At 44.1% G+C, this 15,506-nt stretch overlaps 1 protein-coding gene across 1 annotated transcript in view; it reads left to right on the top strand.

The window, feature by feature from the left end:
* Positions 1 to 15,506, top strand: part of FAM47E (family with sequence similarity 47 member E) — a 42,600-nt gene extending 27,094 nt beyond the window's left edge. The window contains exons 7-8 of the mRNA XM_032837014.1: positions 12,563 to 12,637; positions 15,340 to 15,506. Coding sequence (XP_032692905.1) covers positions 12,563 to 12,637; positions 15,340 to 15,378 — 114 coding nt within the window. The 3' untranslated portion in view covers positions 15,379 to 15,506. The remainder of the gene's footprint in view (positions 1 to 12,562; positions 12,638 to 15,339) is intronic.

Here is a 15,506-nt window from a genome sequence, read left to right as displayed (position 1 = left end):
TCTTTGAAAAAAATGGATGGTACTTTGATAGGAATTGCATTAAATGTGTAGATTGCTTTAGGTAGCATAGACATTTTCACAATATTTATTCTTCCAATCCAGGAGCATGGAACATTTTTCCATTTCTTTGTGTCTTCCTCAATTTCTTTCATGAGTACTTTATAGTTTTCTGTGTACAGATTCTTAGTCTCTTTGGTTAGGTTTATTCCTAGGTATCTTATAGTTTTGGGTGCAATTGTAAATGGGATGGACTCCTTAATTTCTCTTTCTTCTGTCTTGTTGTTGGTGTAGAGAAATGCAACTGATTTCTGTGCATTGATTTTATATCCTGACACTTTACTGAATTCCTGTACCAGTTCTAGCAGTTTTGGAGTGGAGTCTTTTGGGTTTTCCACATATAGTATCATATCATCTGCGAAGAGTGATAGTTTGACTTCTTCTTTGCCGATTTGGATGCCTTTAATTTCTTTTTGTTGTCTGATTGCTGAGGCTAGGACTTCTAGTACTATGTTGAATAGCAGTGGTGATAACGGACATCCCTGCCGTGTTCCTGACCTTAGCGGAAATGCTTTCAGTTTTTCTCCATTGAGAATGATATTTGCGATGGGTTTTTCATAGATGGCTTTGATAATATTGAGGTATGTGCCCTCTATCCCTACACTTTGAAGAGTTTTGATCAGGAAGGGATGCTGTACTTTGTCAAATGCTTTTTAAGCATCTATGGAGAGTATCATATGGTTCTTGTTCTTTCTTTTATTAATGTGTTGTATCACATTGATTGATTTGCGGATGTTGAACCAACCTTGCAGCCCTGGAATAAATCCCACTTGGTCATGGTGAATAATCCTTTTAATGTACTGTTGAATTCTATTGGCTAGTATTTTGGTGAGAATTTTTGCATCTGTGTTCATCAAGGATATTGGTCTGTAGTTCTCTTTTTTGATGGGATCCTTGTCTGGTTTTGGGATCAAGGTGATGCTGGCCTCATAAAATGAGTTTGGAAGTTTTCCTTCCATTTCTATTTTTTGGAACAGTTTCAGGAGAATAGGAATTAGTTCTTCCTTAAATGTTTGGTAGAATTCCCCCAGGAAGCCGTCTGGCCCTGGGCTTTTGTTTGTTTGGAGATTTTTGATGACTGTTTCAATCTCTTTACTGGTTATGGGTCTGTTCAGGCTTTCTATTTCTTCCTGGTTCAGTTGTGGTAATTTATATGTCTCTAGGAATGCATCCATTTCTTCCAGATTGTCAAATTGGTTGGCATAGAGTTGCTCATAATATGTTCTTATGATTGTCTGTATTTCTTTGGTGTTAGTTGTGATCTCTCCTCTTTCATTCATGATTTTATTTATTTGGGTCCTTTCTCTTCTCTTTTTGATAAGTCTGGCCAGGGGTTTATCAATCTTATTAATTCTTTCAAAGAACAAGCTCCTAGTTTCATTGATTTGTTCTATTGTTTTTTTGGTTTCTATTTCATTGATTTCTGCTCTGATCTTTATGATTTCTCTTCTCCTGCTGGGTTTAGGGTTTCTTTCTTGTTCTTTCTCCAGCTCCTTTAAGTGTAGGGTTAGGTTGTGTACCTGAGACCTTTCTTGTTTCTTGAGAAAGGCTTGTACCGCTATATATTTTCCTCTCAGGACTGCCTTTGTTGTGTCCCACAGATTTTGAACCGTTGTGTTTTCATTATCATTTGTTTCCATGAAGTTTTTCAATTCTTCTTTAATTTCCTGGTTGACCCATTCATTCTTTAGAAGGATGCTGTTTAGTCTCCATGTATTTGGGTTCTTTCCAAATTTCCTCTTGTGATTGAGTTCTAGCTTCAGAGCATTGTGGTCTGAAAATATGCAGGGAATGATCCCAATCTTTTGATACCGGTTGAGACCTGATTTAGGACTGAGGATGTGATCTATTCTGGAGAATATTCCATGGGCACTAGAGAAGAATGTGTATTCTGTTGCTTTGGGATGAAATGTTCTGAATATATCTGTGATGTCCATCTGGTCCAGTGTGTCATTTAAGGCCTTTATTTCCTTGTTGATCTTTTGCTTGGATGATCTGTCCATTTCAGTGAGGGGAGTGTTAAAGTCCCCTACTATTATTGTATTATTGTTGATGTGTTTCTTTGATTTTGTTATTAATTGGTTTATATAGTTGGCTGCTCCCACGTTAGGGGCATAGATATTTAAAATTGTTAGATCTTCTTGTTGGACAGATCCTTTGAGTATGATATAGTGTCCTTCCTCATCTCTTATTATAGTCTTTGGCTTAAAATCTAATTGATCTGATATAAGGATTGCCACTCCTGCTTTCTTCTGATGTCCATTAGCATGGTAAATTCTTTTCCACCCCCTCACTTTAAATCTGAAGGTGTCTTCGGGTTTCAAGTGAGTTTCTTGTAGGCAACATATAGATGGGTTTTGTTTTTTTATCCATTCTGATACCCTGTGTCTTTTGATTGGGGCATTTAGCCCATTTACATTCAGGGTAACTATTGAGAGATATGAATTTAGTGCCATTGTATTGCCTGTAAGGTGACTGTTATTGTATATTGTTTCTGTTCCTTTCTGATCTACTACTTTTAGGCTCTCTCTTTGCTTAGAGGACCCCTTTCAATATTTCCTGTGGAGCTGGTTTGGTGTTTGCAAATTCTTTCTGTTTTTGTTTGTCCTGGAAGCTTTTAATCTCTCCTTCTATTTTCAATGATAGCCTAGCTGGATATAGTATTCTCGGCTGCATGTTTTTCTCGTTTAGTGCTCTGAATATATCATGCCAGCTCTTTCTGGCCTGCCAGGTCTCTGTGGATAAGTCTGCTGCCAATCTAATATTTTTACCATTGTATGTTACAGACTTCTTTTCCCGGGCTGCTTTCAGGATTTTCTCTTTGTCACTAAGACTTGTAAATTTGACTATTAGGTGACGGGGTGTGGACCTATTCTTATTGATTTTGAGGGGGGTTCTCTGAACCTCCTGGATTTTGATGCTTGTTCCCTTTTCCATATTGGGGAAATTCTCTCCAATAATTCTCTCCAATATACCTTCTGCTCCCTCTCTCTTTCTTCTTCTTCTGGAATCCCAATTATTCTAATGTTGTTTCATCTTATGGTGTCAGTTATCTCTCGAATTCTGCCCTCGTGGTCCAGTAGCTGTTTGTCTCTCTTTTGCTCAGCTTCTTTATTTTCTGTCATTTGGTCTTCTATATCGCTAATTCTTTCTCCTGCCTCATTTATCCTAGCAGTGAGTGCCTCCATTTTTGATTGCACCTCATTAATAGCTTTTTTTATTTCAACTTGATTAGATTTTAGTTCTTTTACTTCTCCAGAAAGGGCTTTTATATCTCCCGAGAGGGTTTCTCTAATATCTTCCATGCCTTTTTCGAGCCCGCTAGAACCTTGAGAATCGTCATTCTGAACTCTAGATCTGACATATTACCAATTCTGTATTGATTAGGTCCCTAGCCTTTGGTACTGCCTCTTGTTCTTTTTTTTTTTGGTGAATTTTTCCTCCTTGTCATTTTGTCCAGATAAGAGTATATGAAGGAATAAGTAAAATACTAAAAGGGTGGCAACAACCCCAGGAAAATATGCTTTAGCCAAATCAGAAGAGATCCCAAATCGTGAGGGGTGGGGAAGGGGATATAAAGAGGTTCAGAAAGAAAAAAAGAAAAGAAAAAAAAAAGAAAAAGAATAAAGAAACAAATAAAAAAAGAAAACCAATAATGAAAAAATATAAAAAGGAAAAAAAAATATATATATATTAGATGAACTAGTTAAAAAACGTTAAAAAAGAAAAGGGTAAAAGTTAAAAAGATTTAGCAGAAGAAGAGAAAAAAAATTGAAAAAGAAAAAAAAATTAAATTAACTGCAAGGCTAAAGAATCATGGGGAGAAAGCCGTGAGTTCCGTGCTTTGCTTTCTCCTCCTCTGGAATTCCGCTGCTCTCCTTGGTATTGAAACTGCACTCCTTGGTAGGTGAACTTGGTCCTGGCTGGGTTTCTTGTTGCTCTTCTGGGGGAGGGGCCTGTTGTAGTGATTCTCAAGTGTCTTTGCCCCCGGCGGAGTCGCACCGCCCTTACCCGGGGCCGGGCTGAGTAATCCGCTCGGGTTCGCTTTCGGGAGCTTTTGTTCCCTGAGCACTTTCCGTAGAGTCCGGAGGACGGGAATGAAGATGGCGGCCGCCCAGTGTCCGGCCTGGAGGAGCCGAGAGCCCGGGGCCCCACTCCTCAGTGCGCCCTCAGAGAACAGAGCCCAATTGCTCCCGTCTGCCTGGCCTCCGGCCGCGCTCCGAGCTGACCAAGCCTGCGACCGGTTCAAGGTAACCCCGAGCTGAGGGTCACTCCTCGGCTCCGTCTCTGCAGCCGGCTTCCCCGTTCTAATACCTGCGAGCTCTGCGACACTCAGCCACCCCGATCCTTCTGTGACCCTGCGGGACCTGAGGCCAAGCTGACCCCGTGTGGGCTTCACCCCAGTTAAGCCTCTGGAGCGATGTCCCTCAGCGGAACAGACTTTTAAAAGTCCTGATTTTGTGCTCCGTGGCTCCGCCGCTTGCCGGGAGCCGGCCCCTCCCCCCGCGGTCTATCTTCCCGTCCCTTTGGATTCACTTCTCCGCCAGTCCTACCTTTCAGAAAGCGGTTGATTTTCTGTTTCTAGAATTGCTGTTCTTCTTCTCTTCGATCTCCCGTTGGATTTGTAGGCGTTTGCAATCTTTAGATAAGCTATCTAGCTGATCTCCCGCTGCCTGAAGTCGTCTCAGCTGCTACTTCTCCGCCATCTTGACTCCTCCGGTTGTCATCCTTTGATGATGCTTCTGGAATACCCAATCACAGGACTCCAGACTGTGGCCCTGAAGTGGGATCAGATTAAATTTTCAATCTGGATGATGTGCTTGAGCCTCAGGTGGTAAAGAGGTGTGGCAGCTGGTCAAACCTGGAGGAGGCAGCAGGGATCGGCCGAAGGTCGTAGAAGACATTGGTCTGCCAGTGACTATCTCCTGGGGACTGAGTTTATGTTTCCCAAACAGATGGGAAGAACAAAAGCAACACCTTAAGCCAGGGGAGTCCGGTGATTTCAGCAAGTTTAGAAATGTTACGTTTGGGGCGCTTGCGTGGCTCAGTGGGTTCAAGCCTCTGCCTTCGGCTCAGGTCATGATCCCAGGGTCCTGGGATCGAGCCCCGCATCAGGCTCTCTGCTCAGCAGGGAGCCTGCTTCCTCCCCTCTCTCTGCCTGCCTCTCTGCCTGCTTGTGATCTCTGTGTGTCAAATAAATGAATAAATAAATAATCTTAAAGAAAAAAAAAAAGAAATGTTAAGTTTGAGGATCCCATAAGTTCTCTCAACCTGGCCTGATGGGTCCGGGCGATAAAGGCAATGCTAGTTCCAAAAAGCTGGCAAGGTTTTCATTAAGCCTCATACACTTTGCCAAGTAAAGTGGCTGCCTTGACCGCTGGACATCGTGGAAGCTATGCCCCAAGTGGGAAACACATTCTCTGACGGTTTCTTTGGACGAGCCACGTCCGCCTTGCAGCCGGGGAAGGCTGGCACCCACCCAGACAGCACGCACGGGAGCAGACAGAGCGGTGACCCACGCTACGGCGCAGCTAGAGGAAGGAGTCCAGATGCGGGTGTCCCGAGGGTCCAGAGGGAGGGGCGGTCTGAGGCCTTTGGAGACCACCAGAGATTTTCTAGGCTTATGAAGCTGGCCTGTCGCATCTCACTGCAGACTGTCTTGGCAGTTCTAGAGATGTCTCCCCGCTAATGTCAGTTCCCAGTTCAAGTTCATCTTAAACGTCCTGGAGTGGGTTCGGTAATGCAAAAACCAAAAAGTGGGGTTTGTCATGAGCCAGGAAGAACCCAGCAGGTGCCTTGAGTTTCCCACAGCCCCAGCCCTTGTTGACACATCTTCATTTCTGATTCAGGTGCAGACTGTTTCCGTGGGACAAAGAGGTCAGGGTGGCCAAAATCTGGCAAGGACGGCTCATTGTTTTGCAGAAGCAGAGTGAATTTCATCCACACATGCCACAGTCTTTATAGATTTATTTGCTGCTGCCTTTGCACGAAAGTCAGCTGGGGTATTTCTCTGACACTCAGGTTTCAGTCTTTTATTATGAGCCTCTATTTTGATGACAGTTTCAGGAGGTAAGAGACTAGCAGTAAGGAGATCGTCTACCTGTTGCCCATTTTTGATTGAGTCCCAGAGGACATAAGGAAGCCCCTTTATTTCTGTAACATCCCTAAATCCTGGATGACCCCAGAGGCAGGCTGGCTATAATGCTGATAGCTGGCCTGCTCGGGTGAGGGCACGGACGGAGCACTCTTTGTTGCGTGGTTGGAGCTTAGGGAAGGTTTCCTCTTTGGATTGCACCTCATTAATAGCTTTTTTGATTTCAACTTGATTAGATTTTAGTTCTTTTATTTCTCCAGAAAGGGCTTTTATATCTCCCGAGAGGGTTTCTCTAATATCTTCCATGCCTTTTTCGAGCCCAGCTAGAACCTTGAGAATCGTCATTCTGAACTCTAAATCTGACATATTACCAATGTCTGTATTGATTAGGTCCTTAGCCTTTGGTACTGCCTCTTGTTCTTTTTTTTGTGGTGAATTTTTCCGCCTTGTCATTTTGTCCAGATAAGAGTATATGAAGGAGTAAGTAAAATACTAAAAGGGTGGCAACAACCCCAGGAAAATATGCTTTAGCCAAATCAGAAGAGATCCCAAATCGTGAGGGGGGGGGAAAGGGGATAAAAAGAGGTTCAGAAAGAAAAAAATAAAATAAAATAAAAAAGAAAAAAGAAACAAATAAAAAAAAGAAAACCAATAATGAAAAAAATATAAAAAGGAAAAAATATATATATATTGGATAAGCTAGTTAAAAAACGTTAAAAAAGAAAAGGGTAAAAGTTTAAAAAAATTTAGCAGAAGAAGAGAAAAAAATTGAAAAAGAAAAAAAAATTAAATTAACTGCAAGGCTAAAGAATCATGGGGAGAAAGCCATGAGTTCCGTGCTTTGCTTTCTCCTCCTCTGGAATTCCGCTGCTCTCCTTGGTATTGAAACCGCACTCCTCGTAAGTGAACTTGGTCCTGGCTGGGTTTCTTGTTGATCTTCTGGGGGAGGGGCCTGTTGTAGTGATTCTCAAGTGTCTTTGCCCCAGGCGGAGTCGCACCGCCTTTACCAGGGGCCGGGCTGAGTAATCCGCTCGGGTTCGCTTTCGGGAGCTTTTGTTCCCTGAGCGCTTTCCGTAGAGTCCGGAGGACGGGAAGGAAGATGGCGGCCGCCCAGTCTCCGGCCCGGAGGAGCCGAGAGCCCGGGGCCCCACTCCTCAGTGCGCCCTCAGAGAACAGCGCCCAGTTGCTCCCGTCACCCTGGCCTCCGGCCGCTCCGAGCTGACCGAGCCTGCGACCGGTTCAAGGTAAGCCCGAGCTGAGAGTCACTCCTCGGCTCCGTCTCTGTAGCCGGCTTCCCTGTTCTAATACCTGCGAGCTCTGCGACACTCAGACACCCCGATCCTTCTGTGACCCTGCGGGACCTGAGGCCACACTGGCCCCGCGTGGGCTTCACCCCAGTTAAGCCTCTGGAGCGATGACCCTCAGCGGAACAGACTTTTAAACGTCCCGATTTTGTGCTCCGTTGCTCCGCCGCTTGCCGGGAGCCGGCCCCTCCCCCCGGGGTCTATCTTCCCGTCGCTTTGGATTCACTTCTCCGCCAGTCCTACCTTTCAGCAAGTGGTTGATTTTCTGTTTCTAGAATTGCTGTTCTTCTTCTCTTCGATCTCCCGTTGGATTTGTAGGTGTTTGCAATCTTTAGATAAGCTATCTAGCTGATCTCCCGCAACCTGAAGTAGTCTCAGCTGCTACTTCTCCGCCATCTTGACTCCTCCCTCGGTTTCCTCTTTGGAGTACGTCGTCTTGGATAGGAATCGTTCAGCCAGACTGAAAATCCTCTTTTTCATTTCTACGGTATGACCCATGCACGGGGATGCGATCAGGAGTAGTTTAAGGAGTATCTCATAAATCAGGACGTGCTACCACAAAATGGGACACTAGTGCCTTGTAGTCACGGACTTGACTTCCTCAGGTAGAGGCGGTAATGTAGTGGGATTAAGGGTGTTGCAACGTCTAAGACTCAGAGTAGGCGGTGAACGCAGAAGGATCTCTTAGGAAGTTAGTCTACCCGCAAGAAATGTTGAGTCGATTCTGAGTTAAGGAGACTTTGGACAGTGTGTGCAGTTTGCAAATAAACATCATTTCCTAGGGTCACATATGGTGGGACTGTCATTCTCGCCTTGCAGCTGTGACTATAGCCGTAAGACAGCTGGGCTAGGGGCGCCTGGGTGGCTCAGTGGGTTAAAAGCCTCTGCCTTCGGCTCAGGTCGTGATCTCAGGGTCCTGGGATTGAGCCCCACATCGGGCTCTCTGCTCAGCAGGGAGCCTACTTCCTCCTCTGTCTCTCTGCCTGCCTCTCTGCCTACTGTGATCTCTGTCTGTCAAATAAATAAATAAAATATTAAAAAATAAAAAAGACAGCTGGGCTAGGCAGGAGCGACAGAACCAGGCTGTGTGCTGTACTGGGTCCCAGGCTTCTGGTTACTACCCTGCCCTTCAGTGAGCCTTCCCAGGGCTTGCGTATCCCCTTCCTGCACAAATAGGCTGAAAGGATTTGCACAGTGAGGTGGCCCTGAGGCAGGCGGGTCTTAGAGTGCTTGTCTCAGTCTCCTGAAAGCCTGCTCACAGTTGTCTTCATCTGCAAGAGCCAGTCAAGCCTAGTTACCCACTAGTCACCTAGTTGTGCGTGTAGGAAATTCCTGGGCGATAGCTTCATTCTTCTGGGAGATTCAGGGCTTCGACAATGACCCACGTAATGAACAGGGTCTAGAGATAATTGTGATTTTTCCTTAGAGACTTTGTGTCCCTTTACAGCTAACTGCTCTAGCAAATCAGTGGAATCTTCTACGAACTCCTGTTTGGAGGCTGAAAGTAGCAAGAGGTCATCTACGGATTGCAAAAGGGTGGATTTCCCAGGGAACTGAGTGTTGCTTAAATCTTGGTGAAGTGCTCGAGAGAAGTAAGAAGGGGCGTCATGACCCCTGAGGCATCACTGTGCAGGCAGAGTGTTGACAGTACAAGGGAGGCAGATGGGGTTGTTGGGCTCACCAGGGGTGTTGAAAAGGCTGAACAGGGGTCCACAGCAGTGGACCATTTTGAGTCTGGTGGAACTCGTGACAGAAAGGTGTCCAGGTTTGGAATGACGGGGAGATGGGGAATCACTGACTTATGAATGGATCCCAAATCCTGGAAAAGTCAGCATCCTGTCCATAATGTTTCCAGACTGGTGAGGTCAGCTGTAGGAAGTGGTACAAGGGACGATTAGCCCCCAGGCAACGAGGTCTTCTGTGCATGTGAGGTCTTGCATGGCCCCAGGATTTAATGGTTAGTGAGGTAATTTAGGTTTGGTTTGGTTACACCTGTCTGAAGTCTCCGGGAATGGCTTGTAAAAGTTCGGCTTCTATTTTGTGAACTTCTTGTGGTCCTTGAGATGTTGAAGACCAAGGATCTCGAACACCATCCACGGGGTTTTGCGGTCTTGCTTTCTGCATCCATTTTTGGACTTCACCAGGTCCTACCAACATGGGTATAGGCTGATAAAGACTGGGCAGCCGGGGTCCGGGGCCCTGAGAATGACTCAAATTCTCCAAAAAACTTCTGGGCTTCCTCCCTAGGTTTAGGAAGTTCTTTAATTATGACCACTAGCTCAGTCTTTGACCAAGAAGTGACCGATAACTGAGAGGTTTGTTTACAACCTTGAGTAGATTTATTTTCAAAGACAACTGTCCAAGAGTCTCTTCCGAGTGGAACGGGTGTTCAGAGGATTAGTAAGCCACGGGTTCTTGGGTGAAAAAGGACAGATGGGAGCAACAGGAGTCACCCGAGTCTTATGGTCTTTTATTTTAGGTACCTCTTGTGTCTCTAATTTTTCATTGGCTCATAATGAAGTAGTTCAATGACGTTATTTTGGAATCTTCAAACCTTTTGGAGGCTTCTGCGTACCAGTTGAATAGGCGTCCCGTTCCATATTTTCAACTTGGGACCCTCTCGCTCTCAAGTGCATTTCTTAGATGAGTGATCTTGTCCCACCAGAACATTCCCCATAATGGCCTTTGTAACTCTATTTCTAATTTGTAATTGTAATTCTAATGTCATTTTTAGTAAAATATTGCTATTTTGCTAGATATCTGCAGCTTCTGGGAACAGAGTTCTTAGACATAAAATAAGCAAGCATGCAGGCATGTGGATATCTGGATAAAAAGGGTCCCATTTCTTTCAGCTAGGCCTTTGGGTATCTTGGAGCCAAACCTCTACCTAAGAGGGCCTATCGCAGGGGTCTTCTCAAAGTGGAAAACACTCTAAGAACCTTTAGATGCGCAACTTCTGTCCATCAGTCTTTTCATCGTGACTTCTGAGATGATCATTAGCAATAAGCCCTTATTTAAGCCTGAATATCTGAGGCCTCCCACTGGGCCTGTCCCGCCCAAAGCAGACGCAGATCAGCTCAAATCACACCTAGTCCAGTCCCAAATCCAATCCAGTCTGTTTTTTAAGTTGGACCCAGTAACCAGCAGTTCCCTGTGTGGAACCTGGAGACCAGATAAAGGACTGAACCAGCAGACCCCAAAGAATGGGGGGGTATGGATGGATCCCAAACAGACAGGGAACCACAGCTACAAACACAGAACTGGTGACAGAACCCCCGATAGAGCTGGGGGTTTCCAGTGGGTGGGGGATGTGGAGAGCCAATCAGATCAGGAGCCTGAAGCAGAGAGTGGAGCTCAGAACCAGAGGAACTTCCCAGAGGCCCTCAGGAGCAGCAAGAAAGACAGAGAACTCAGTGTTCTCAGGCTCCACACCTGTTTCTTGTTGTCCCCAACACTACTGGAAGTCTCCTTTGGTCCCACCGCTGCCACCAAATCTGTTAAAGAACAACACTTCAACCAAGTAAAGTTGAAGATTGGATTGACTTTACTCAATGGTTCATGAATTGGCAGCAGCTCATCAAACAAACAGAAGGACGCACCAAGGACTTTTATGAAATGGAAGGCTTTTAGAGGCAGAAAAGGGATGGGATAAGGAAGGTATTAGCAAAAGAAGACAGAGGTTTGTTGTAGGCAAAGTCACCTCCCTGAGAAGGAAGGACTGGGTTCTTATGCAGAGCACCTCCCTAGTGCTCGTCAGGAAACTCCAGACTGCCTGGTTTAAAATCCCACTCCTGGGGCAGGCTGAACCCACAGCTGGGTTAGGTACTAAATCTTGGTGGGGCTTAACAGAAGGGACTCCATTTGGGGCCTGGTGTTCCTTTTTAACAGATCTCAAAATTATGAATATATTGTCAAGTGTTAAAAACTCTCATTTCTTGCTCTACTACTCTCAATTCTGGTCAGCAGATGTGTCAGGGTTTTTTTTCCCTGACACCAAGGAATTCTCTGATTCTCCAGACACAAGCTGAGTGTCCTACAATTTAACTCAAGTCTGCGACTGTCTACCTGGAGTTGGCATCAGACGTGAGAGGGTACGGGCTCAGTCTCACAACCCTAACCCCACTTCAGATGCCCATCGTATGTCAGGTTCTCCCTTGTGCTTCCGCGCTGGGCATTGAAGGTCCCTACACCTCCTCCTCAGGTTTTGTCATCTGCTCAAAGAGCTCAGGAAAACCGCTTACTCATGAAATTATGGGTTTATTGTAGAAGGAGATAACTCAGGACTAGCCAGATGCACAGAGCAAGGTGTATGAAGAAGGGTGTAGAGCCTCTGTGCCCTCCCTGAGCACACCCACCCCTCCCAAAACCTCTGCATACTCACCAACCTGGGAGCTCTCTGAACCCTCTTCTTTTGGGCTTTTATGGCAGCTCAGTAGGTAGGCGTGGCTGATTATGTCACTGGTCATCTCAGCAGGAGATTGTAGGATGGATCGGAAGTTCCCACCCTCTCATCACACGGTTGTTTCCTCTGGCAGGTGGACTCCGTCCTGGGACTCTCCAAGGGCTTTCCAAAAATTGCCTTGTTAACACAGTCTCTGTTGTGGTTAAAAGGGGCTGGTAATGAATAACAAAAAATTCTCCTTTAGCCTCTGTGGCACTTATCACTTAGGAAATTGCAATGGTTTTAGGAGCTCTGTGCCAGGAATGGGAAGAAGACTGAATATAAATGTCTTACTAAAAAATCACAGTATCACACTTGTCAATCTCAAATAGGTTCGATTCCAGACATCTGGGCTTAATAATTGTCTAATTGCTAAAAAGTGTTGCTTCTCCTTAATACAAGAGTTAGAAAAAAGGGGGTAGGGAAAGGAGAGAAAGTTGGATATCTTTTGAAAGTGTTTATATTCAGCTCGTGAACGTTATCTACACGTGTACTCCCAGATGAGAAGGAAGTGATTTCAAATGAGGTACTTTATAAAGAGCTGGCTGCTTTTAGTTAGGACAAGTGGGAATCAAACTTCTGACACTGACCATTTTGTGGTTTTTTTTTTTTTTTTTTTTTTTTGGTCATTGTTTTTGTTTTAATGTGGATCTTCTCTTCTGGGAGGAGTCGCTTGCAGACCTTCATGGAACCACTGCCTTTAAGGATTTCATTCTAAGCAGGGGCTACAGGATGCCAAGTGTGAGTCTGGGGTCATTTCAGCAAGACTGGCTGAGGGGTTCACAGTCGCTGATGGGATAGCACAGTTGCCTACCAAAAGCCAAATACAATTGACTCTTGAACAACACAGGCTTGAACTGTGCAGGTCCACTTACATGTGAATATTTTGGGGGGTAAATACAGTACAATACTGTAAATGTATTTTCTTTTATGATCTTCTTACTAACATTTTTTCTCTAGCTTCCTTTAATGTAAGAAGACAGTATGTAATATATATATAACATACAAAATATATGTTAATCAACTGCCTATGTCATCAATAAGGCTTCTAGTTAAACTTATAGATTATTAGTAAAATTTCCGGGGAGTCAAAACGTATACATGTATTTTCAGTTGCAGGGGGTTGGTGACCCTGACCCCTGTAGTATATTGTTCAAGGGTCAACTGTACTTCTCAAAACAGGATTCAGGCTATGGTAGAAAGCGCATGCTTTACCCCAGACAAAGGCCCAGAGATAGGATTTGGTTTTTGCTTTTTTTATTCTGTCTATTTGATTTCTGCTCTCCCAGGTGCTGTCTTCCTGCTGACTCACCTGCCTTGAGTTTGGCTTTAATGGGACCGAAGCGAAAGGGGTCCCCGTGCAGGGCGTGTACCTTGAAAACTCTACCTCTCGAACACTCTGAAGTCTCTAGAAAGTCTCTGAGTGTCTTTTACTTCCACATCTAAGGGCAAAGAGCTGTGGTTTGGGCCAGGACAAAATGGAATTGAGATTCATAATAGTGTTGTACCATGGGGTCAGGCTTGTGTGGAAACAGAACAGGGCAAAAGTTCACTTCCCGGGGACCCACCACTATCTTCTGTGTTTTCCCCACTTTTTCTTACCCCCCATCTAGTTTCCCCTCTCTTAACTTGTAAAGCTGGCCCCAGCTGCCTTCCATGTGGAATGGCCACGCTGGGAAGGCCATGTGCTACATGGGTGGGGTGGGAGGTTGGTAGAGCAGACCATTTTTAGCAAGAGAGCCCCAGAACCTAGAGTTCTGTGCCCAGACCAGCGCTGTCACCACAGAAACCAGCGAGTCAGGTTGCTAAAGTCGTAGCTGTTAAGTCACTCATTTATGCAGTGTCCCCCGTGTGCACACCCACGTGTCTTCAGGAAGCTGGTGGCCAACATGAAGTTCAGGAAATGCAATACTAGATTTCTTCTTTTCCATGAATGAGAGAACTAACGGTAGTTTACACTTACCGGCAAGTACGTGTATTGACTAAGTGCAGATCCAGACGGGCTCAAAGTTAATGTGAGGGGAAGTCTTGAGTGTGAGGTAGAGACAGGTGGAAGATTCCATGACATGACAAGACTGGGAGGAAATACTGTCCTTTAGCTCTGAGCCTCAGTAATAGGCAGGGAGCTATAGTTAACACAATTATCCACATCGATGTACTTGTAACTGCCTAATCTGAATGTGAAGGTCACATACGTATATATTTGCATTTTCTATGATATAGAAAATACGCTTATAATATTTTTCAAAGATTTATTTATTTGAAAGAGAGAGAGAGCACATGCAGGGAGCAGAGGGAGAGGGAGAGAATCCCCAGCAGACTCCCACTGACACAGGGCTCCATCTCACGACCCTGAGATCATGACCTGAGCTGACTAGGCACCTCATGTCTATTATATTTTATGTAATTACCTAATTAATTGCACATATTATATATTTTATAACATATGTAAATATACTTAAGCATAAATATAATTACATGATATATGTGAGAGAGAGATGTATATATGAATGTGTATATATATTTTTCCTGCCAAAGACTGTATACATACATATATATATCCTTGTTTGCTGTTATAATAATTCAGTTCTGTCTTAACATTTTTAGTGGCAGAACACTTTTTAAAAAAATTTTTGATTTGTCCCTTGTTGGCTTAATCCATTTTGTCGGTGAACATTTACTTCAATTTTGGGTAAAAAGAAGCATGCCTGACACATGGGCTATACTCTTCTAGCTGCATTAACTAGAGAGAGATGATGTCTTTGACTACAGTTGGTCCTCTGAGAACACCTGTCATTCCAACCCTGGAATACATTTTCTTCCTTTATTCTTACATCTTATATCTTCTATTTTCACAATAAATTTTCAACTAAAAGGGAGGGGGGAATTTATTTTTCTATATATTTAATATATATATTATATATTTTCAATATATGTCATTACTTATTTAAATATATATGCATATACGTGTATTTATATCCATGTATGTAAACATTCATTCTTTCCATTCGCGGGAGGTCTGTGCACACTGGACACACGCACTCACATATGTTACATGGCGCAGGTACTTGATACACACCCAGTGTCTGCTGCTGGGTCATCTACCCTATTCCTTACCCTCAGCTTCATTCTGCTACACAGATGGGTCCCAGGTTTTTAATAGAAGGGATGAGCAGCATGAGGCTTTGCTGAGCTGAGCCAGGCTGGACTTGGGCACAGAACGAATGGGAATTGGAGCAGGATACTTCTGATGTTGTACAACTACTTTCCAAAGTCCCACATTTATCATGTTCATTTGTCAATGTGAAATTTTGAGTACGAGAAGGATGTATGTCAGAGTGTGAGATTGTGAATTTGGGCACGGTAGTGGCTGCGGGCAGAACTGTACAATTTATTTCAATTTATTTGCCAATCTAATGAAGGTTTACTCTTTTTTTTTTAAGTTCCTTGAGAAGATGTATGTCAGGAAGGAGCGTAAATGAGAGTGTAATAAGACCTCTATAAAATAACTCAAGCATAGAAGAATCTTGGGAAGATGATTATTTTATTTGCTACGTACTTGGCTATTTCTCTGTCTCCTTTTAAGCCTTAAATAAAATTCGTAAGTGTC

Source organism: Lontra canadensis, unplaced genomic scaffold, assembly GCF_010015895.1.
Source record: "Lontra canadensis isolate GAN:19392208 unplaced genomic scaffold, GSC_riverotter_1.0 scaffold1, whole genome shotgun sequence".
NCBI classification, from domain to species: Eukaryota; Metazoa; Chordata; class Mammalia; order Carnivora; family Mustelidae; genus Lontra; species Lontra canadensis.
This window is presented reverse-complemented; position numbering and strand designations above follow the sequence as displayed.